Genomic DNA, 24,306 nt, shown 5'->3' with positions numbered 1-24,306 from the left:
TATGGCAGTCTGCAAGGTCACTGGTGGTGCCATGTGATACTGTGGGGTTTCTGGGCCCCAGCTCCTCAGGGGTTGGAGAAGCTTCATTAAGAACAAAGGTTGGGGCCACTCTTGAGGGAGAGGAATGTGAAAACCCTGTTATAGATTCTGGGGCCTCTGATCTGGAGGCTGGGAGAAGAGGGCCTGATTTTGTATTTGAAAACCTCTCAACTTTATTACAAAAGCAGTTTTCACTTGAGGGTTAGCTTTAGGTAAAATGGTGAAGTGGTCATCCAGTATCTAGTTTCAATCTCTGGAAGTATCTTCCATGAAAACACAATGCCTTTTAGTCTCAATTAGATTGAAAAGGCTCAAAAAGTGCAAATACTTGGGAGAGTTGACAAATAAAAAGCAATGCTTTTGTCAGGAGATAAGAAGTCCCCGGGTGGCTGGAAGGAGTGCTCAGTGGAACACAGGTATTTGCCTTGGAGGTCACTGGCTCTAACTGGAGAAATTTCAGCCAGCAGCCCATTCATGGGAACCAGGTATCAAGAAACAGATTATTTGTGAAGATACAACTTCGGAGTTGCTACAAGAAGTTTATGGAACCCCAGACTCTGGCAGAAAATCAATAAATGGAAGTGAATCACAAAGTTAAAGTGAGAAATCCAGCAAAACTGACTTGGTGCCTACTTCATCTATGAATGAGGGTGTCTTAAATTCTGGCCAATGGTAGGATTGAGAGCCCAACCTGGGGGTACTGGTGAGTCAGTTCACCTGTGAGAAGCTGGGGGTCATGGGTACAGGGGGTCAGGGGAGCAGACAGGGAAGATGCTGTGAAATGCACATGAAGAAACCTCTAAAGACTGTGATGAAAGTAATGCACTCTTATTGTATGAATGTCCTGCAGACAAGAAACAGAAAGTTTTCTTCCTTTGCATCCATTTTCTTTTTTTCGTTTTATTTTACAAAGTTGAGACCAGTCTTGTTGCAGGAAGGCGGACCCCTTCCAGGGCCAGAGAGTGGGCTCTTGTCTAACGCTTGGAAATGAATTGTCTGAGGAGATACACATGTTGACAGAGAAAGAGGCTTTATTGGGAAGGGGAGCCCAGGTGGGGATCAGCAGGGTAAGGGAACCCAGGAGAACTGCTCTGCCACGTGGCTCGAAGTCTCGGCTTTTATGGTAATTGGGTTAGTTTCTGGGTTTTCTCTGGCCAATCACTCTGACTCAGGGTACTTCATGGTGGCGTGCACATCGCTCAGCCAAGATGGAATCCAGCGAGGAGGATTCTGGGAGGTTGGTAGGACATATGGACTGGTATCTCCTCTCTCCTTTTGACCTTTCCCGAATTCTTCCGGTTGGTAGTGGCTTGTTAGTTCCACATTCCTCACCAGGACTTCCTATTGTAAGATAATTCATGCAAATAGTTACTACAGGGTCTGGCCAGACCGGCGGTTTTAGTCAGTGGTTCCCCTGACAACATGGCCCTTCTCACGCCTAATAGTGTAAAAGGTCCTTCTTTGGGGCTTTTTTTTTTTTTTTTTGCGGTACGCGGGCCTCTCACTGTTGTGGTCTCTCCCGTTGCGGAGCACAGGCTCCGGACGCGCAGGCTCAGTGGCCATGGCTCACAGGCCCAGCCGCTCCGCGGCATGCAGGATATTCCCGGACCGGGGCACGAACCCGCGTCCCCTGCATCGGCAGGCGGACTCTCAACCACTGCGCCACCAGGGAAGCCCTGGGGCTCCTCTTGATGATTGTAAAATTTTATTTCCCTGGAGTTATGTGGTGCTGATAGAGTGCAACTGAGTTTGAGGATATACATTGTATATTTTCAATAAATATGATTTCAAAACTCCGATGTATTTGATCACATCAAATCTATTCTGTTGCTAACCATCTGTATAGCTTATTCTAATGAAGCAGGATTAGAATAAAGGAATGTTTTAACAATTTCTCCTTTCACAGTACCACCTCACTGATTCAATCTATGAACAAGGCAATTGTTTCAGAATGTGATCTCTTAATTGCAAATTGATCCCATGGGAAAGTTGATTTATTCTAAGGGATTTTTTTAGGCGTTTAAGTCTTATTTGTTAGTATAAAATTTTTAATGCATGCACTAAAATTTTGTTCAAAGACATTTTGGAGGAACTTGTTTGATGTCAACTCTTGCCATGTATTTAGAGTATCCTATTTTAACTTGAGATGAATTTGGAGGTTGTTAAGTCTTATACTTTTAAAGTTTCATGCAGAATATTAAAAAAATTATTATTTAAAAATTTATTTTTTGAAACTGTAATATGTACACATGGTACAAAATTCAGACATTACAAATAAATATTAACCCCTTGTCAGATACATGATTTGCAAATATTTTCTCATTCTGTAGGTTGCTTTTTCATTTTGTTGATGGGTTCCTTAGCTATGCAGAAACTTTTTAGTTTGATGTAGTTCGCCTTGTTTGTTTTTGCTTTTGTTGCCTTGTTTTTGGTGTCAAATCCTCCATCTACATTTGATTCAAATATCACTTCCAGTTTTATCACTTTTGTTTCTTTGCTGCATTTTTATCTTTGTTGGCCAATTCCCTTTTTTCAATTATCCATTTTTCTGAACATCATTTTGTAAAATGTCATGTGGATTTACCACTGGAAAACAAGGAGGCAACACAACAACATGCTTTGCTGTCTGTGTAAGAACTGAATAGCAGATGTGCAGTGAGTGGCCAATCACTGACAGACTTTGAAAGAAGTGACATAATTGGTATCTGATCTTAATGTGCATCTGTTATATACACCTGATTTGTGGACTGCAGAGATAGCACAGAAGTTTGTATTTAATGCACAATAGTTACGGTTAACATATTGGGCTAACTGAAGTTTGAACTGTATTATTATTTAACTAAACTGTGGTAACTTAAATTTCTGCATTTCAGAACCATCCCAACAATGATTCCCTATACGGTGGCAGATTTTATTTTCCGAAGGTGGTGCAATGATCTCTTCCTCTTATATGTTCTTCTAGGACTTTGCTATTCCCACGTCAAAAGGTAGGGTCTAATTCCCCTCTTCTTGAATCTAGGCAGTTTTGTGCCTCTCTGGTAATTAGTAAAATGGAGCAAAAGTAGCTGCATGATTTCTAAAGCTGAATCATGGAAGTCAATACAGCTTAACACTGGCACACTTTTACCAAAGCTCTAAGCCACCATGTAAGCCATCCAATTGCCTGGAGACTATTATGTTGTGAAGGAGTCCAAATAAGTCTATTTGGAGAAATCACCTGGAGAAGATGTGTGAATTGGTTGATCCAGTATTATACTATTGAACTTTTAGGTTGTTTCAAGTCTTTTGCTAATATAATTAATTCTACAACAAATATCTTTGAACATACTCCATTTTTCACAAGTGCAAATCTATGTACCGGTTAGATTCCCCAAACCAGAATAAGCACAAGTCTTGATATTGTAAGGATACTTCTTTTTCACATACCACCAAAGAGTTAGATCAAGTGAGAGTAAAGAATGTATTTAGGTTTTCAAGGAAGTACTTAGTGGTCCACTTTGTTACTGAAGTAAAAGTTACAAATATTATTTGTGCTAATAAGACAAAGGCAGTGGTGGCACAGTGAAGAAGATAAATTTTTTGGGATGAGAAAATCCCTTAGGCAAGGTAGTTTATTCTGTGATTTAAAAATGCTTTTGTAGAAAGATGGCCATATCCTTTGACCAAGAAGTTGGATAGTTGCATATTCTTTAATCTACGTTCTTTAAAATGCAGAAAATGAACAAAGAGCAGGCAGACAGTGGGAAATTTTTTCAAGAGAATAGGTTTTAGGGGTCAGTTCTGGAGTCAGTACCGTTCTTCTTTATGTTGTTCACCGATCTGGTTAGCATTTACTAAAAGATGTTCAGCTCAAAGCAAACCCTCATGCGGACGTTGCTCACAATGAGAACTTCATGCCATTAAGAAAAGCTTAAGTTACATTAGTATAATTTATTTAAGAAGACAAGGAAGTTGATTTGGTACTTCAGATTGTCATGACAAAGAACACCAACACGAAAATATCTAGCCTTAAAGAGTTAACCCTCAGCAATTTAAAAAGTACCTATCCAGAATGACTCACTTCTGTACATTGCAAATTTCAAATTCTTTGTTTCAGGCGTAAACTTTATCTTGATGCTGGGTATGAATTTGTACAATATTTCCTTTTCAGGACAGCTACACCGGGACATATCTTAGGTTTCTGTGGTGGCTGGTTTCAGTTCTGTCTCAATAGACCTGATAAGGCTGTGTTTTAGTTAATATGTATTGAAGTTCTGAAAGCGCTCTAACAAACTTCCTTGTCTTTAGCTAACCCTCAGAGTATTTGTCTATTAATTGCAGCTTTGTTTGCTTTTTCATTTTGAAATATGTATTTGGTTTCGAAGCGTTCTGTTTTCTCTCTCTGCTGCATCATTTGATTTGGGCGCTTTGATTTTTTTGAGAATTCATTATTAGAATAGTTTTACTGTTTGCTAAAGCATAGACGGTCAAAACCCAATTTCCTGCGTAGCTGAACAAACCTCAAAGAAGTGAAGTGGTGGAGGATCCACCGAGTCTGATCCCGTCTCAGACTGCACGTTGTCACATGCTTTTGCTGAAATGCAATTTGCGTTGTCTACTTTGTTTACTTTCCATGTGAAGCGCTCTCCTAAGACCTAACCTTTACGCAGTGGGTGACTTTCTTTATGGGAGTAAAAGGAAGCTACGTTATGAAATAGCTGTTATGGGAATGATACAAGCTATCTAGGATTCAAAGGTCTAAACACTATTTTAAAAGGCAAAGATATTCCAACACATCAAAACAAACCCAAAAAATCTACCGGCCACTCTTTCAACTGAAGTGATGAAACCCAAAGAATTCAGATAGCTAAATGGAGAAAATGAGAAGAAAGTTCATCTAAGAATCCGCCACTGGTGAAGTGATGAAGAACATTTACTGGCTTGTTCTGAAACTTGTCAATTTTGTGACTCTTGGCTGCATATGGACTTCTGTGGTACAGTGTACAATTTTAAACAGCTGCCTAAAGTCATGTGTAACTAACCTGGTAAGTTTTCCTGGTCTAATATTTGTCTTTGTAGAAATTAGAACATGTAGAATTCAGCTTGTTACAAATGCTTGAATTATTTTATCTTTATGAGAAGTTTTCTCATGAGAAGTTAGTAGCAAGGCAAGAAAGATTCTTTTTCCAAAATAAGTTAGGAACATTAGTCATTACAGAAGGTAGGGCAGAGCTACTTTATTTCTTTAAGTTATCTGTTCATAGATCTTTTTTTTTTGCAGGGGGGGCATGGGTTTCGGGTAAAGGAGGCTTAAATAAAATCAATTTTGCACACCTTAAAAAATATCAGTTAAACTCATTTATTACAAGATCATTTATATTTGTCTTGAAGCATGCAATAGGTTCGGCCACAGGGCAATGCCTTCTAGTTGCAGGCAGCAGTACTATTTATATTGTGGATGGATGACTGTATCGGGAAGTGGATGATGAGGGGAGCAGATATAGGTGCCGCAGAGAACATTTAATCTTACTATTAGTTATTATATATTATTTTATGTATTATATATTTATATATAATAATTATTATTAAAAGACAGAATTGTTGGTAAATTCCTTTCTATCTGTGCATTTGTAATTCTTTTGGTGAGTTTTGCTGGACGTTTATGATTTCCTTCTCATTTCTGGGTGTCATTCCTCCTATATATAGTGTTTCATGTCTTTTCAGTTATTTTGACTTAGTTGTGCTTAAAACAGTCACTGAATCAACTTTAAAAACCAAATACATTCTAGCCAGGGAAAGATGCACTCTTCTTATCTAAAGACAAAGGAAATAGCATGATAGCTTACATGTGACAATACTTATAGTCATACTTTTAAAAATAATAAAAGTACTAAATACAATATTCACTATTATGCTAAGGTATTGGAGATAGAAGTCTATGGTAGAATAAAAAAGAAACATATTTGTGTTACACTCTTGGTTTAATTTAAACTATAGTTTAAAACACTACTTAGGCTTACTATGGTTAGTAGCACTTTTTTAAAAAAAGTTTGGTATTTTATATAAATCTTTGCTGAAGGCTTCACTGCTACGAATGTAGAATTGTGTGCTTTAGGTTTTTACAGTTGTAATCTAAATTTAAACATGGAAAAATGGGACTATTAAATGTTTTCTTTATTAAAAAATTTTCTCTGATTATAACAGTACATATTCATTGTAAAATATTTATAAGATAGAGAAGAGTTAGAGAAGAATAAAAGAAAAAATCCTATAATTCCACCACTATTAACCTATGATTGTATTTTCTTTCAGTATTTTCCCTCAAATATGTATATAATTTTTCACACAGTTGTGTACCCAGCTTTCTCACTGAGCATTACATGGTGGGTTTTCCCCTATACCCTGAAGTTTTGATGGAAACAGGATTCTTAATATATTTAGAATACTCCATCGTATGAATGTACCACTGTAATTTGTTTATTAATTTCCCTACTATCAAAACTGATGTTGGTTGTTTCTATTATTCTATTTGTTTTATTTTTTTAGCTAAGCTTAGTTCTGTCTTATTTTGTGTGTGGGCTCCTTGATTTCAGGGCTTGGCAGGAGGAGTAGACAGTCTGTCCTTTGCCGAGTTGCCTTCCGCTCACCACCTACAGAGAAAGGCACAGCTGATGCGGCGGTGGCAGAAGACCCAGTCTGCCAATCTGACAGTAATCATGTCCTCCATCTGGGTCTCCCACATGGGGCTGGAGGGACAAAAGCTCGGTGCAAGAACAGTGAACGGAGCCATGGGTCAGAGGAAAGATATGGAAAAGTGCTCGAGTTTATTTCACTGTTTGAATTTTTTTTCTGTGCTATCCTTTTTAGCCTGGATTTTTGCTATGAAGGTCATCTTCGATTTCACTGGGTGGTCCTTTTTTTTTTTTAAATTAAATTTTTTTTGCTTTATCATGCTGGGTATACAACATACTTCCTATAACTGCTAATTCATGTATTTCAACATTTCTGGAAAATTATTAGTCATAATTTCTCAAAAGGTTGTCTCTACTATATCCTTTTCTTGCCTTCTGAGACTCTAATTGGATGTATATTATATTATTCTCACTGGGTGGTTCTTGATATTGAGGCATCTTTGTCTTTTAAAAAGAAACAAAAGAGTCTTGTACAAAGGAATGTTAGAATTGCTGTCCCAAAATGCACAAATCAGTGCTCTATGCTTGAGCATGGGTTTTACATTAATGGAGGAATCTGTATGTATTAGTTGAGTGTATTAACTGACCGGATATTTTAAAATTACATATGCCATGTGCTGCAGAGAACAAAAATTAATGTTCTTCAGAACACTAGTATTGTGACATCCTTTATAAAAAAGAAAAGAGATTCATGGTCAAATAATTTATGGAAATGCTTTTTGCCATACTCTCTTTTTGTAGATCCATAGGACACAACGCATATTAATGGCTTTGTTTAATCAGAATTTTCTGATCTTCTTTGGCAACGAAACTCTTTTTTTGAGTAACAAATCCGAACAGCTGAGGGACTAGTGTTCAGAAGTGCTCTTTTACAAGTATCAACTCAATTCAAAAACAGACTATTAGAAACTATAGGATTCAGAAGGTTGTCCTGTTTAAAAAAATGTACTAACATCAATACCTTTCTTGTATATCAATATGTAACTGTATAACAAGATAATGGAACAAAACCATAATCCAAAAATTCCATAAAATATCCAGAAATTAGCACAATTTGTACTGGTATAGGAATAGACAAGCCAGTAAAAGAGAATACACTCCAGAAACAATACCATGTACATAAGGGAGTGTGGAATATGATAAAGATGATCCTTCAAACCAAAGTGGGGCCATCCATTTAGAATGAAAAATAACTCCTTCCTTCAGCAGGCGAAAGAATAAGTAAACTGCGGCAATCCAGGAAATGGAATATTATTCTAAGCTAAAAAGAAACGAGCTATCAAGCCATGAAAGACATGGGGGAAACTTAAATGCACATTACTAAGTGAAAGAAGCCAATCTGAAAAGGCTGCATACTGTATGATTCCAACTGTATGACATTCCAGAAAAGGCAAAACTATGGAGATACTGGAAAGATCAGGGGTTGAGAGGGATGGCGTTGGGCTAGGGGGAGATGAACAGGTAGAACACAGAGGACTGTTAGAGCAGTGAAAATACTCTGTATGGTATTGATATCATCATGAGGGATATATCTCATTATACTTTTGTTCAAACACCAAGAGTGAAGGTAAGGTAAAATGTGGACTTCGGGTGATTATGGTTATGCAAATGTAGGTTCACCCTTACTAAAAAATGTACTATTCTGGTGAGTGGTGTTGATAATGGGGGAAGCTATGCATGTGTGGGGAAAGGGAGTTTATGGGAAATCTCTGTACCTGAATAATCTCAATTCTGCTGTACACCTAAAGCTGCTTTAAAAAAAAAGTAAAAAGTTCAGTACTTCTTTCTTTAAAAAAAGAAGTTTAAAAGAAGGATTAAAAAAAAAATCCAACTCCTACATCACTACCAGATTCAAATAAATTCCAGGAGGCATTTAAAAAAAGATATGATTTAAATACAAACAGACAAATAGCAAAACAAAACAAGACCTCATCCTATAAAAATATTAGAATAAATTAGGGATGAATATTTCTACAATCTTGGAGTGGGAATGCCTTAATAAGCCAGCTTCAAAAATCCAGGATCACTAAAAGAAATAATTAATAAATTCAACTGCTTAGAAACTAACTATATGACAATAAACGGAAGACAATAAAAATAAAGCCAAAGAATGGAAAAAAGCTTTACGTATGATAAACACAATTTTACCAACTCATATATATATATAGGAGTATTTAAATTAAGTTTAGAACATGAAGACTTACTTTAGAAAAGAAGAACTATGAATGGTGAAAAAACATGTGAAAAATGTTCAACCTCACAGCAACCATAGAGTTGCACAGAAAAAATGAATTATCAATTTTCTTCTATCAGATTGGCAGAGATAAAACATTTTACAGTTGGCCAAGTTTGTATAAGACAGGACTTTCATGGGCTATTGGTTATGATGTAAGTTGATAGATTTCTAGAAAACAGTGGATTAATAAATGTCAAAATTAAAAGAGAAAATATACTTTTAACACTGAACATCAAGAAATTTATCTGAAGAGATTATTGCGTAACTAATGATATGTCTGCAAAAGGCTGTTTATAGCAAATTTGCACATATTAATATTAGATTTCTAAGCACCTGGCACTGTACTATAATAATGAATATATGATTTAATTGAATCCTCACAGAACTTTATGTTTATTAATATTATCCTACTTATGTTTCAGATGAGAATACTAAGTTTAAACAGCATAGGTAACTTTCAAAATATCACATCAGGAGCAAATATCTTATGTGGGATTAAAATACAGATCATTCTGCTCTGTTTTATTATTAGGGTAGGAAGTAAAGAATGAAATTAGTTCCGGCTGAGGCGGGCAAGATAGAAAAGCTTGTGCCAAGAAGTAGGTGTTGGGTTGAGTTTTTAAGATCCGGGACTGGGATTGTGTCTTTCAAGCAGGTAATTGGAGCAGGTGGAACTAAGTTAAACGACGAGGATCCTAAGTCCAACGTGAAGAATTTGGTGCAGACTACAGGCGGCATCTGTGCTTTGGTTAAGAGCACAGGCTCTGGAGGCTCCGTGCCATATTCAAATCCTAACTCTTGGACAATTTACAAAACTTCCCTGGGTATCAGCTGCGCAATGGAATTAGCAATAGTACCTGTTGAATAGGGTTGTTGGGACGTTAAATAAGACAGTGTAAAACACCAAGAAGAGTGGCTGAGACGTGGGAATCACTAATGTTAGCTGTGATAATGAGGAGGAAGGGGATGGAAAGGGAGTGGAGATCAGGAAAGAGGGTTGACAAATCTGCTTCATCAGAACCCCCTAGACCCAACTCAGGAAGCTACCTTGCCCAAGCCCATTTATGGGCACGCCATTCAGCCTGTTAAATTTAATTTTGAGAGCTGCCAACAGAAGGACTTAATACTGTTACAGTGTGACTTTATGGTCATCAAGAAACATCTGTTGCTTTATTGTTTAAAAATTACCCAGCATCCACCCTTTTGCTTTTATGAGCTAACCCTGATTTTTTTGAAGGGGTAGAAAAATTCAATTGCAAATTCACCATCTTACACTTGGTTGTGTATGGCTGTGTTTCAGTCACACAAAGGGGAATCAAAGGCTTCATTTTGAACAAAATTATGAAAACAAAGAACTGTGAAGTATGTGGTTGCACAATTAATCTAAAAGATACAGTTCTTACTCTCTATGTATTTATTATCTAAAAACAAAAAAAAAAAATTAAGCCTTCTTCTCCTTTCCCTACAAATACAAGTGGTAGGGAATGGAGATTAGAGGAATCTTTATTTACACATCAAATGAGAGGAAAAACGTCAACATTTGTCCTTTGGTTCCTGTGTCTGATTACTTCTCAAGTAAACCCCCATGACGCTAGGTCACCGGATGATGTTTCCAAGAGACACGACTTCTGGATCATTCCTGAGTAGTAGGCCATGTTGAATTCATGGATTTATTCCTTCAGCTTATAGTTATTGAACACTCATTATCCCTCTGGCACCATTCTAGATGCTGGAGAGAGTGGAGAGCAAAATGGATGGTGCTTACGTGGAAGGGAGAGACAGGGCTCCACGAACTCAGTAATGGCCACCTTTTCTCTTCCCTCTGATAAGCACAGACTGTTTGGAAGGCCACAACAGATGCTTAAGCCACCTCCCAAGCCCCTATAGATTTTCGATTGTCTCTTGGAACGTATCTTGCTTGTAGTGCTGGGTCAGCGCAGGACAGATGGTGTGCTTCTTGCTGAATTAATCACCTCTCCAATTCAATGGTTCGAATTCAGCAACTTTTAAGGGGAGGTTCTGGTCAATACCAATTAGAGTTACTAAAAATATTCACTTACTTTTCCTCTGCCTATAATTCTAAGCCAATGAGTGAGGCAGGTTGACAATTAGATCATATCCATGTAAGGCTATTCGGGTGCATATCTGACTATCATAGACTCAGCTTTGCCATCCTTTCTAAGTCCTTCTGCTCATGAAGGTCTCCACTCAAAAATGACCAGAGAGAGGATGGACAATTTATAGACTTTTCCCACCTTAGTTTCTGTTTATTTTCCTCCAGCACAAAAAAGTTCTTAAAATTTTTGAAAGTAAATTGAGAAATAAATTGAGAAATAAACAGAGTAATCTGTTGTTTTACTGTATGCAAAATTCTGAATTTGTATTTTTCCTCTGTTCTTAATAAGGCTGCTTTTAAAAAAGAAAAATGCCATGTGCCATGAGGCAGGGCTAGAAGGCCTGATCCCCATTTTGACACAGGGCAGCTGCTGCACTTGCTTGCACACATGTGTACATACACACTGCCTCTGTGTAAAGCCTAGAATGTGTCTGCAAATTGGGCTTTTAAAAATTAACATCAATCTCATATCTATCTATGAGAGAAATGAGACTTTAGTTTTGGTTTGTTTTAGGAAAAAAAAACCACCCTGACTTCAATGAACTCTTGGCAAAAAAAGATGATGCCATGACTGTGTGAATGAAGGGAGGATGGTCTTCAACTGAAATGCTGTTAAACATGCACCACGCTCAACCTTTTGGGCATTTGTGAACAATCTAGAAATTTCTGGGTTGTGACTGTACATTTACATTTTAAAGGACCTGGTGACAGAAGATTATTTTTTTTTGTAAAAATTGCCGCATTATATGTGAACACTTTGCTAAGTGGCTTATCGTGAAATTTGCCGAATCTCTGAAAAAGCAACAGTTCAAAATGAGGTTTCGAGAATAATTCTGACCAGGATGTCTTTTGTTGGTGTGGCTGCTTCGATTAAAACCTTCTGTGAGGCAATGGCCCTTGCGTGATAGGCCCAGATGCAAATTAAGGTGACAACAGTATGTTGACCTACTAAACAAAAAGCACAACAGCTCTGTAACCATGAACAGATACGGTTACTTCCCTGCTTAGTGAAAATTGCACACCCAACCCCCTAACACCCCGCCCCCGCCCCAAAGGAAAAAACAACCTGTTTCAGCAGTGGCTTCTTTTAGGCATATGTAAATCCCTTCATGGAAAGTTACGAAACCCGCGTTAATCCCACCTGTGAATGATTGTAGTATTTAACCCAGAGGTTAGTTCCTATAATGCTCATTTCACGAAAAGCCCCCCACCCCCATTTTTAGTGGTTAGTTTGTATAAAGCAAGCTCCAGACTGTAAGCCTGAAAAACCAGTTTTCTCAAACAGGCAGGATTTCCAGCGAAATAGTGTGAAGGCGACAGGGTGAACAGTCTTAAAGTCATTATTCAGACAAACTGAAAGTCTCTAAGTATGATGGTATAGGCCACCATAACCTTGGAGTCCTTTGAATGAGTTTTTGCACATGACACATATAATTGTATACGTGATTAGCATAGTCATCAATCTGTTTCGGGTATGCATATCCTATATTTATGTTTTAAAGCCCCCAGTACCACCTTTGTCTCTGCATAAGACAATTTAAGTGAGTTGCTGGTATCAGGACATTGTGGCATTCTCCGGGTCACATGGTTGGCAACTTACTCAAGAAAATTTGAACACAATGTTTTTCTCATTACCCTTATTTTTTTTTAAACCGTAGTTTTATACAAAACGATTTCATCTGTCTTCTGGTGGTACAGTATTTACAACAGAATGGTTATATGTTAAATGGCTGACTTTTCAACCAACTCAAACACCTGGTTAGCATAAATCTTTTAATAGTAATGCCATTCCATTAACTCCTTTGTTACCAGAACTTCTGAAAATCCCTTTGCTAAAGAGTTGGAGAGTGACTGGCTATATAAACCCCAAATACTGCATAGCCATGAGAATTAAGACATACTGTTCATATTAGTACATGAGACTTTATAAGGAACAAAATCAAGTTGTTTCTGGGCTTCAGGTTATTAATCTCATGCTCAAATAGTCTGTTTAGCTTATGACTTCATTTTCCCATTTCTGAATTTCATATCCAAGCTCACTAATGATTTCTATACTGGAAGCAATTTCTTGGATGGAGGAAAATAGTTTTTCCCATTATCCAAAAAAATCCAAAATAATAAATACGGAAACACAAGAAAGAGATACACCTTGAAAAATCTTACCTAGGGAAATACCCACATTTTTACCTTGTGTGTAATGAATGCAAATGTATACAGAGTTAGGTTGGAATATGAATATTTTTTGTATAGTCTGTTATATAATGTTAATTAAATGCAGTCAATGGTTGTTTCAGTCTCTTAAAATAAGAAAGAAAAATGCAAACATAATTCATCTCTAATCCAGCAGTCCTTGATTAATTGACTAATTCACAGGCTTATTTAATACTATGTAGAACCTCTCCATTGTTCTTAACTACTCCTTTTGGCTACACCCCCACTCCCACCTTTGTCATTTTTGCAGAGTCCTTAAGCATTACATCTTAGACAGGCATACTTCGTTTTACTGCACTCTGCATATATTGCAGTTTTTTGCAAGTTGAAGATTTGTGGCAACCTTGTGTTGTCTGATGATGGTTAGCATTTTTTAGGAATAAAGTATTTTAAATTAAGGTATGCACATTATTTTTTTTAAACACAGTGCCATTGCACACTTAATAGACTACTGTAGTGCAAACATAACTTTTATATACACTGGGAAACCAAAAAACTTGTGTGATTCCATTTGTTTCGGTGGTCTGGAACTGAACTTGCGGTATCTCCAAGGTATGCCTGTTAATTTGCACTGGCATTTGTCTGGTTTCATGACTGATTTAACAACTTTAAAACAGTTGGCTCCTTACTTTACAGTTAGAAAACACTGAGGAGGCAACACTACTCCAGGAAGCTTTAAAAAAAAGGTGTCGTAGTTATACTGAACACAAGATTGATAGGGGTGTTCACTCCTTCCTTCTTCATTTCAGGGCAGACAGCTTGATGTCAGCACACCATACAATCTGAGTGCACCGGTGAGTAATCGCTTCCACCTCCTGGGACTTTATAGTGTTTGCATTGATAAAAAAGGGACAATGGTCAGGTTTGATTACCATAGAATAATTCCTAAGTAAAAGCTCGTTTATTTGTGCCTGATGAAGGAAGCTGGATGGAAAACAGCGAGAAGTCTGAATCACAGAGTATTTAAACATGAGTTCAGGAAGAGTGTGTTGAAGTGGAAAGAGCACAGGACTAAGCCATGACCATGATTTTGATTCTACATTGCTATGTGGCTTTGGGCAAGTTCCTTAAAATTTCTGAGATGTAGTTAAAACTACTAAAGTATGTGTATTCTGAGAGGGTTGGATTAGATAGTCTCCACTGGTTCTTCTAATAATTACATTTATGGTTTTATCACTATTCTGCACCTGTATCCATTTACTCAACAAGCGTTTAGGGACTCCAAGTGTAAGACTAAACCGGACACTGTGCTGGGTAGTAGAGACTTAAGAATGAGTAAAATAGGGCCTCTGTTTTAAAGGACTCTCAACCTTGTAGGAGAGACAGACATGGATAAAACCATGGCCAGACAGCCATGCAAGAGTCAGATCAGCCGTGTGTGGGAGGAGCAAAGAGAATACACAAGAGGAAAAGCACTTGTTTGCCTGCATGGCTAAAACTAGAAAGATGGACTGGAGGGGAGAGGTACACCGGTCAGAGGGAGCCCTTTGTGCCAAGACACAACGGTTTCAGAGAGCTTGACTGGTGCAGGAGAAGAGGAGGATTTCAGCTTGCTTGGAGGACAGGACGTGTGTGCAGAGATGGCAGGTAGAAGAGGTTGGCAAGCTAGGCAGGCCCACGTGGTGGAGAGCTGTGAGTACCATGTTGGTAATTTGGTTTCAGTGACACACAAGGTTTTAGGTAAGAGAAGGATATGATTAGGTTTTGTTTTTAAAAATCATTCCAAGTGTGGAAACAAGAGAGGTCCCTCAGGAGGCTGTTGGCAAGCGGTGGCAGGCACAGAAAAGCAAGGGCAGTGAGTGAGCGAGGAACACAGATAGAGTCCAGGTAACGAAGGAGTGAGTCAATAGGACTTGATGATGGATTGTCCATGGGGCAAGGGGATGGCAGAAAGAGAAGCCACCCTGGTTCCTGGCTCGGGCAGCTCAGAAGATTGAAGCATATTAATGGGAAACACGGGACAGAGAGCAAATTAGAGGGTAGAAAGTGAGGAATCTGCTGTTTCATTTGCTGAGTTTGAGGTATTGTAGGGACTTAAATGGAGATATCTAATGAGCAATTGGAAATCTGTGTCTGGAGCTCCGGAAGGAGCCTCAGCTGAGGTTCACATTTGGGGGTTATTGACACCTCGGAAGGTTGAAGCTGAGGTGGGGGATGAGTTCACTTGGAGAACTTGAAGAGTGAGAAGAGAAAAAGTTGAGCATGGGACACAAACACAGAAGGAGTAAGGAGAGGAAAAAAGAGATGGCAAAGTAGAAGGGACTGAGAAAAAGGTGGGATCTAGGTGTCATCATGGCCTGTGGACGGAAAGGTCAACACAGTCACAGGCACAGACAAACCAGGTAAGGGAAGGAGGAACTGGCTGAATCTGTTCAGTAGGAGGCCAGGGCAGCTCTGCAAGCAGGTTTTCAGAGCAGCTAAGGGGTGCAAGCCAGCTAGTGGGCAGCTGACTTCCCAAACTGTCCACCTACTTAGGTTTTGATGGGCTGCCTTCTGTTTGAGTCCCCAGCTTTGCTTTTTGCTTGTTGTGTGAGGACACTCCATTGACCTCTATAATATGCTTGATGCCATGCTGTCCTGGACTTAACCTGCTGCCAAGCACCCAATGGACAGTGCGTTCCTTGAAGGTCTGGTGCTCTCTGGGATCCAGGCCTGCCCGCACCAGGCTGGACTCCACTCAGCAACCCTGAGCCACACCAAGCCCTGTCTGCCTGTAAATATGACAGCTCTGCTTAGAATTCCAAAGGTCCTGATCCTTGTGAGGCCACAGATTTCTTGGTAGATTTCTATTTCAGAAAAACTTCATGTCACTATTTGCACTTTCGGGTGACAAGAAAAAATCATCCTTCTTCAGTCATCATTGTCTCGTATTGTCTCTTGTAGTGCATCCAAGGATGTCATTTTTGGACTTCTGCAGATCAGGAAAACTGTACTTTAAAGTGTGTAAGTATTAATTATGTTTCTGTTTTGATACTACTGTTTCCCTTAAGAGAAACGTTCTCCAAGAGGATTCCCATTTCAGCTTCCATTGGCTTTCGATTAGTTTGCTTGACTCTAAAGCAAAAGTATGAGTAATACATAGTAATAGAAAAAATGAGATCAACATTATTAATGCAACTGGAGATGGAGGGAAGTTAATGCAAACCATGGAACCCGGAGATGACCAGTTGCTCCAAATTATAAAGGCCTTTCAGTAGAATGTTAGGTATTTGTTCAATTTCCTAGCCCTGCACTTCTCAAATTTTAATATGCAATTATCAGGGATCTTGCTAAAATGCAGACTTTGATTCAGTAGGTTTTGGGCAGGACCTGAAATTTTGCACTTGTAACAAGCTCCCAGGTGATGCAATGCTTGTTGTTTCCAGACCACACTTTGGATAACAGGGTCCTAGGTCATGTTCAGTTTCTCTTCAGGGAACATGGTAGCAATCTCATCCAGAGGGCACAAACACCTGGGTTTACTCCACTTTGTATAGGAAATACACCCCCAGTACTTTATTTTTCATTTATCCTGGCTTTGCCAATTAGTGTGTGACTTTGTTAAGGTACTTCACCCTTGGTACTTTGCTTTCCTTATGGATAAATGAGGATAATAATCGAATCTCCCTGCTAGGGATAGTGCCTGTTACACTATAATTACTCCAATCTCATGACTAAGAATTCTGTAATTTAAAAATGGGTCGTGGACTTGCCTGGTGGTGCAGTGGTTAAGCATCTGCCTGCCAATGCAGGGGACATGGGTTCGAGCCCTGGTCCGGGAAGATTCCACATACCGTGAAGCTACTAAGCCCGTGCGCCAAAACTACTGAGCCTACGCTCTAGAGCCCGCAAGCCACAACTACTGAGCCCACATGCCACAACTACTGAAGCCTGTGTGCCTAGAACCTGTGCTGCGCAATAAGAGAAGCCACTGCAATGAGAAGCCCGCACACCACAACAAAGAGCAGCCCTTGCGCGCCGCAACTAGAGAAAAGCCCACACACAGCAATGAAGACCCAATGCAGCCAAAAATAAATAAATAAATAAATAAATTTATAAAAAAAAGAAAAAATGGGTCGCTTTGTTCAGGTTGTTCAAGTCAGAGATTAAATCAGTTAGGATCATGATAACTTTAGGTAATACCATTTTCTATTAATGACTCAAATTATAGCATTGAGATTTAAATCCGTCATTAACATCTCCTTATAGCTTTTCTTATCTAGTGTGTCTTCACAGATCTCCGCTATGGGAGTCACTTAATGCCCACTCCCATGCTTGTGACTGTGTGCTTCATAGAATGGAATTTACCGAAAGATGGAGCAGATGCTGCCTGCACTTGGGAATTATTACACGCTCTAAAAACACTTTTCCTTCTCCTTGGTAGCACTTTGTCCAAATGTCAATTTAAATCATTATTTGTCTAGTTATGTGTTTAGTATCTTTTGCCAACATGTAAGCCCATCAAGGCAGGATCCTCTCTGTCTTGCTCACACTGTGTCCCTTGCACTGAACACGGTGAGGGGCTCGTAGCAGGTGCTCAGATCGCACTTGCTGAGTGAGTGAATGGGAAGTACCATTTGTTGCCAGTAACAGTCCAGGAAGCAGAGTGGACGCTGGAGCAGCCAGTCTGGGCAGAGGAACACACCGGCCTTTCCTAGCCAGAGCTGTTGGTGGTTTTCATTTCAGGTTCTGTCTCCCCGGGCACCTGCCAACACCCCTTCATTCTCTAACCTGGTCCATGACAGATTACCTCTTAACTGACTGGGATTTTTTAGTAGACATCATGCATCCCTGTTTCTCCAGTGATGCAAACAGCATAATTTTTATAGCTGTTTGTACAGCAGCCTTCCTGGATGGAAGGCCCATCTATGGGCTCCCTTGCTTCTGATATTTTTTTATTGATTATTTTGTCAGTGGTAGAGCAAGAAATTAATTTGGAAGAAATGCCTAGCTAAGTGTCATTAAAATTATTTACAACTTTAGAGGTTTTCAATAATTTTACTTTCCTTTTCTTTCTATGCAGAATGATACCTATGCTGCTGTTTGTGAGGTGAGTGTCAGTCACTTACAGAAAACATGTCATTAAACCCCATGTCTTTCTGTCTTGTCCTTAAAAAGCTGTTAAAATAAGAATGAAGAAAAGTGAGTCATTCTTAATGCACAGAAATGTTCTTCCTGGGAGTGCTCTACTCTGGCTATAAAAATGACTGTATAATTCCATTTTGACATAAGTATTTGCTGTGCTTTATATATCTATGTGCATACATAAAATGCATATATGAATGTATATAGATGTGTGTATGCACGCACACACATTCACATATATACATGTATATTACTCTAATCTGGTTTGAAAGGTTCTGATTCCTGAAGCCTGGGTGGGAGAGGGTGGCAGGAAGAGAGGAAAAGGCACTTGGAGGACTACCCTCATCTCTGCTGATTTCAATTCTTCCCCATAAAGCCTATGCACTATCATTAATACAGTGCATTAGAAGAGATCCCTATACACAGGGAGATCAGCTCAGTGCTTTGTGACAAAGGGATAGGGAGGGTGGGAGGGAGACGCAAGAGGGAAGAGATATGGGAACATATGTATATGTATAGCTGATTCACTTTGTTATAAAGCAGAAACTAACACACCATTGTAAAGCAATTACACTCCAATAAAGATGTTAAAAAAAAAGGGGAGAGATCCTTTTAGTTACAATTTTCTTCCTTATTCAGTGAACTCTTTCAACAACAATTTGAAACACAGCTTTTAAAATTTTTAATTTTAACTAATTTACTTCCTGCTATGACAATAAGGGACCTTGTGCAGACTCTGGTGCCCAGGTCTCTTCTTATCAATGCCTCCCCGCCATCCCTGCCCCCAGTCTCCCTCACCCTAGGAGCTCCCTCTCCTGCTCTTGACTTTCTTCTTCCTTCAGAAAGACCTTGGGATTTTGATCTTTTCCTACTCAATCTCCTTCAACTAAACTTCCCTGTCCTGGATTCCATACCCTTCAGAATTCATTTTAGTTTATTTGACAATAAGTATTTATGATGAAACGGCATTATTTCTCACTTTAACATCTATGCTGTATTCTATTTAAAATGTCCTTGAAACCAGAGAACAGAACTATCCTATCTTGCCTGAGGAAGAAACAGAGATTGTCATTCATTAGTAAAATAGAAAAATTTCCTTTGAGTGGAAAATAAAGTAAAAAGAAAAAAGTAAATTGGAATATTTTCTCAATAGTCTGCGGCAACCCTGTACCTGAGTGATTTTTCCTTGGGAGTGGATGGTGATTGAGTTGGGTAAGAAGAGATAAAACAGAGAAGAAAATTTGCCCCGTATGTAAATAGATAATTAACGTTCTTTCCTGATTGAGATTAAAAAAAAAAAAGACTGCCTGAGAACTCTCTTATGTGACCAAAATAAAAGCAGCCAAAAAAACAGTCCCTGGAGGATTGTGTTTGGAAGCTAGAGAGAGTTAAAGTGTCTCAAGCGTTGAAGCAGCCCAGGACTGGGTTTCCAGTGTGGTAGTTCCCTGTTCATCAGTATGCTGCCCAGTTGTCTGTGCTTATGTAATGTACATCTTTTCTCTCTATTGTAATATATAATTATTCTATTCTTTTCTATTATATTTTGCTATTTTATATGTTAAGTAATGTAGAACTGAACAGTAATACATGCTCAATAGAGGTGGAGGTAGAGATAAACACAGAGATATTTAACTAATTAATTAATTAATTTGGTTGCACCGGGTCTTAGTTGCAACATGTGGGATCTAGTTCTCTGACCAGGGATCGAACGCGGTCCTCCTGCATTGGGAGCACATAGTCTTAGCCACTGGACCACCAGGGAAGTCCCAAGAGAGATATTTTAAACTCAGCTGCTCACACCTTTAGGAAATCAAACTCCTCAACCATCAAAGTTTCAACCTAGGAAGCTTGGAATCTGCCCACATGTTCCTTGGAGGGAATAGTTTTACAACTGGTAGCTTAGCAAAATATAACTTGGAAAATGATGTTAGTAAGTAAGGTGGCTTATCCCTGAAGAACACAAATTAGATTATCCTAATCTAAAAGGTTCTAAAAACCTTTGTGGCTTCTCATTGCCATTTGAGAAAAAATACAGACTGCCAGTGTTTGCTGACGCCCCTGCCTCATCTTACCCCCTCTTCCTTGTGCTCTGTACTGGCCACACTGGCCTTTCCCTCTTCTCTGAGTATATGTGGCACATGCCTGCCTCAGGGTGTTTGCCCTTGCCGAGACTTTTGCAAGGCCAGCTCCTTCTAATCACTCAGGTCTTGCCTTGGGGGTCACCTCTGCATGGTTCTTCCTGAGTCCCCTCACTAAAGTTAGTCCCCTTCCTGTCTGGTCATGCCGTCTGTCTTTGACTTGTTTTATTTTCCTCATAGCACTTTTCATATCTGAGCATATTTTATCTTTTAAGTTTGTTACTCCATTATTGTCTCTTCCCTTCTAAGAGAATGTAAATTCCATGAAGTCAGGGAGCTTGCCTGTCTTATTCATTGCCATACCCTTAAAACATAAAACAGTGCTTGGCATATAAAAGTTATCAATAAATATTTTTTGATGAGTGAATGAATGATTTTTTAGGAGATGAAGCCACAATTGGTGTAGAGACTCTGCAGTAGAGGCATCCCAGGAGGATGGCGGGGCATGTCCTTCTTGTGCTACAGGAATAAGAAAAGGCACCGACAGCAGGTGTGCCAGTCTGGGAAACACAAGCATGGAGCCAGAGGGATGATGATAAAAATGGTCTTACTGCTGTGAGAACAGACAGCAAACTGGTGCAGCCCCTGGGAAGTATGAACTTGGCTTCTGCAGTGGGAATGGCAGCTCAGTAGCCTGGAATATGCTGTATAAACGCCCCATCCAGGGGCTGTGAGCTCAGATTCTGTGAATTTCTTAAATCCGAATTCTTTTAGATTCTCTCCAGGCAACTTGAGCTTGAGAAACAGTGGATAATTTCATTTGAAGTCTAATGTTAGATTAGAGAGAGAGAGAGGAAGGCACAGAGAGAGAGAGAGAGAGAGAGAGAGAGAGAGAGAAGGAAATCCTAATCAATAGCTTTTGCCTCCACTTGAGAAAACATTTAAACTCCTTGGAGTACAAACTTCTAGTTATAAGATTAACAAGTTCTGGGGATCTAATGTACAGCACGGTGATTACAGCTAATAACACTGTATTATGTACTTGAATGCAGCTAAAGAGCTGATCTTAAATATTCTTATCACAAAAAAGAAATGGTAATTATATGATGGGATGAAGGTGTTAGCTAATGCTTTGGTGGTAATCATTTATCTCAAAAAAGCTGGAAAAAAATACAAGCTTCACCAAAGTAAACAAAACGAAACATTTAAACTCTTAGGTCAGGACTAGCTACATTTCCAGATAAACATTATTCTATCTCCTTTCTTCTTCCTCAGTTTTCTTTCTTGAAAAGAAAATCCTATGTTAATAATAATTTTGCTCCCACTTGGTATATTTATTCTCTGCAGTTAATGAATGTGTTGAATGTATTTTACTGAACCTGCAAAGAAGATGTGAAAAGTATACTAAACCCTTAAGTTAAATAATCCTGAGCCCAAACTGAAGTATTTAAATTAATCCTTAACTAAGCAAAACTAGGCTTATCAGGCTGCACTTCCTCTGAGCGCACAGATCAAACGTGGGACAGCTAAGTATTTGCAAATTACAGCCCTTCTCTACCTGGATGTTCAGAGTAAATGCATTGTGTCATGGTTTCCACTATTATCATGAGAAACAACAGCATGTTGTCCTAGGTATTGTAAACTGAGTGAGAGCAGGAAGATTGATCATGATTGTGTTGTAGTTTTACGATGTGTGCCTTTTCTCCAAGTTCCCCCCCCCCACTATTAACTATTGTTAATGCACCTGCTAAAAGTTGCAGGAAATTTATCTCTCAGTCACCAAAATGTTTTCTCTGTTTTCTGTTAATGAGATAAACATGTTAATCATCATTAGGTTTTTGTAGACCTTAAAATTTAACGTTGGCATTAAGACAACCATTGAAATGTTTAGTTACTATAAAGTTTATAGTCCATTTTTAATCTTTCAAGGAAGACATGGATATATAAAATAAATAGGCATAACTTTAGGCTAGAGCTTTAGGTTATTAACTCACTAAACCTTTGACTAAGATGGCAAACATATAATTGCATTGTTGAGCTCAGTATTTTGTCACATTGTGGGGTGTCACCCATTAGAGGGTCATGAAATCAATTTACTGAATAAACAGTCACAATAAAATGACATAGAATAGAACATATAAGATTGCATCACAGGTCAGGATTCCTTTTTGGGATGAAAATATTCTAAAATTAGATTGTAGTGATGATTGTACAAATCTTTGAATATACTAAAACCCACTGAACTATGTGCTTTAAATGGGCGAATTTTATGGTTATGTAAAATATATTTCAATAAAACTGTTAAAACAGGGAAAAAAATACCATTTCAAGAATCTTTTTTTCCCAACATGTATGTGTGTACTAAGTTGTTTTGTTAAACGTATTTTGGAATTTGGGACGCGGTCAAAAAAGATTGAGAAGTGTTGTTCTAATCTCACTAGCAAATGGGAACTTAATACTTATTACAGCTGAAATACTTGATATACATGTATGCTTATATATCAGGCATTCATATTTCAAAATTTACTTGAAGCTTATCAGAAAAGCAGTACAAAGGCTGTGCTGACTGGCATGCTACCTGTCTTCCATAGCGAGAATCCTGTGAGGTCGGCTGCAGCAGCGGGGAAGGTGCATATGAAGAGGAAGTGCTAGGTAAGCAGACGCAACCAACTGTTATTGAAAATAATTTACACTACTCCAGGGACCTGTGCTAATGTAGGGGTAATGAGCCACCTCTTAAAATATCTAGACTTCTATGTCTCAGTATGATCTATCTATCTATATATATACATAAAATTGAATATATGTATTATTGAATATATATATTTTTCGATAACTTCAAATGTGGAAGCCATTTTGACAGAGACTCAGCAAAACTCTTCTTTCAGAGCAAAATAGAGGAAACAGCACATGACATGTTTAGAACTTGAGATTTTGCCCGCAGTTCAGTGGATGCAATTACTTCTGTCTTAACGAGAAAGACCAATGTGAATCCTGAGCAACTTGATGTCAGGAAATGCCACTGTTTTAATGAACTGAAAGTGTAGAAGTATTTTATTTAATGCACATTTCATTACTCAGCTAACAGTTATTCAATCAAGTACCTACTATAGTTATGGCTCCCTACAAGACACTGGGAAATTTGCACAATGTATGGAAGTTATCCTTCTCAGTGTTAAATTTTGAGTAAGTAGGGAACTTGGGTTTCCAGCTCCCTCTGACTTATTTCAGAGCAGGTTGGGTGTCTCTAAGTGACTTTGCCCAAGTGTGTTAATTCTCTAGTGGTTTCTGAAGGACCAACGCTTTGATAAATTATAGCCTATATGCTAGCAGCTAACTTGTCCAGAATTCCCCAGTGTTTCCTCCCACTGGGAGATAGACAGTTCCTTCCAGAACAAGAGATGATTGGTTCTTCCATAAGTTGTAGTCCTTGTTTCAGTGGCTTGCTCCTTGCTCTCAGTGGCTGATGGAAATTGGAAGGTGGATCTTGCCTTCCTATCCTGATTTGCTTCTGCCCTTTAAGGTCCCACAAAAGACCCTCCTTGACATTTCTGTGGAGGGGTAGTGGTATTACATTTTTTACCTTCTGTGTAGTGGGAGTTAGTAGTGGATAAAATTTATATTTTGTGGTTTCCAAGCTGTGCACTGAGGTTCCCCAGGGCATCACATCTACCTCACAGGGAGGTGTGGGGGCATTTTAAACATTGAGGGAAACACAAGGGTAGTCGATGTCTGTTGGACATCACAGGAACTACTAGCCAGAGGTAATTGATGGTATAAACAATGGATTGCACTACATTCCTTTCTATGCTATCATATCTTTACAATCCTGCGTTTTTGGTGTTGCTGTGTTAAAAAGCAAATACCATGAGGAATACAACGAGGAACAGG

At 38.7% G+C, this 24,306-nt stretch overlaps 1 protein-coding gene across 1 annotated transcript in view; it reads left to right on the top strand.

Annotated features, from left to right (window-relative positions):
- Positions 1-4,199: 4,199 nt before the first annotated feature.
- The window catches only part of ROS1 (ROS proto-oncogene 1, receptor tyrosine kinase), a 113,819-nt gene continuing 93,712 nt past the window's right edge, over positions 4,200-24,306 (top strand). Inside the window, exons 1-5 of the mRNA XM_089921958.1 lie at positions 4,200-5,063; positions 14,023-14,067; positions 16,157-16,216; positions 18,276-18,302; positions 23,007-23,067. Coding sequence (XP_089778084.1) covers positions 4,941-5,063; positions 14,023-14,067; positions 16,157-16,216; positions 18,276-18,302; positions 23,007-23,067 — 316 coding nt within the window. The 5' untranslated portion in view covers positions 4,200-4,940. The remainder of the gene's footprint in view (positions 5,064-14,022; positions 14,068-16,156; positions 16,217-18,275; positions 18,303-23,006; positions 23,068-24,306) is intronic.

This window comes from Delphinapterus leucas, chromosome 12 (genome assembly GCF_059928025.1).
Source record: "Delphinapterus leucas isolate spDelLeu-1000000601 "Yukka" chromosome 12, BTC_Dleu_Yukka2, whole genome shotgun sequence".
Taxonomy (NCBI): domain Eukaryota; kingdom Metazoa; phylum Chordata; class Mammalia; order Artiodactyla; family Monodontidae; genus Delphinapterus; species Delphinapterus leucas.
The sequence above is the reverse complement of the archived record's forward strand: the minus strand, read 5'-3'. Positions and strand labels throughout refer to the sequence as shown.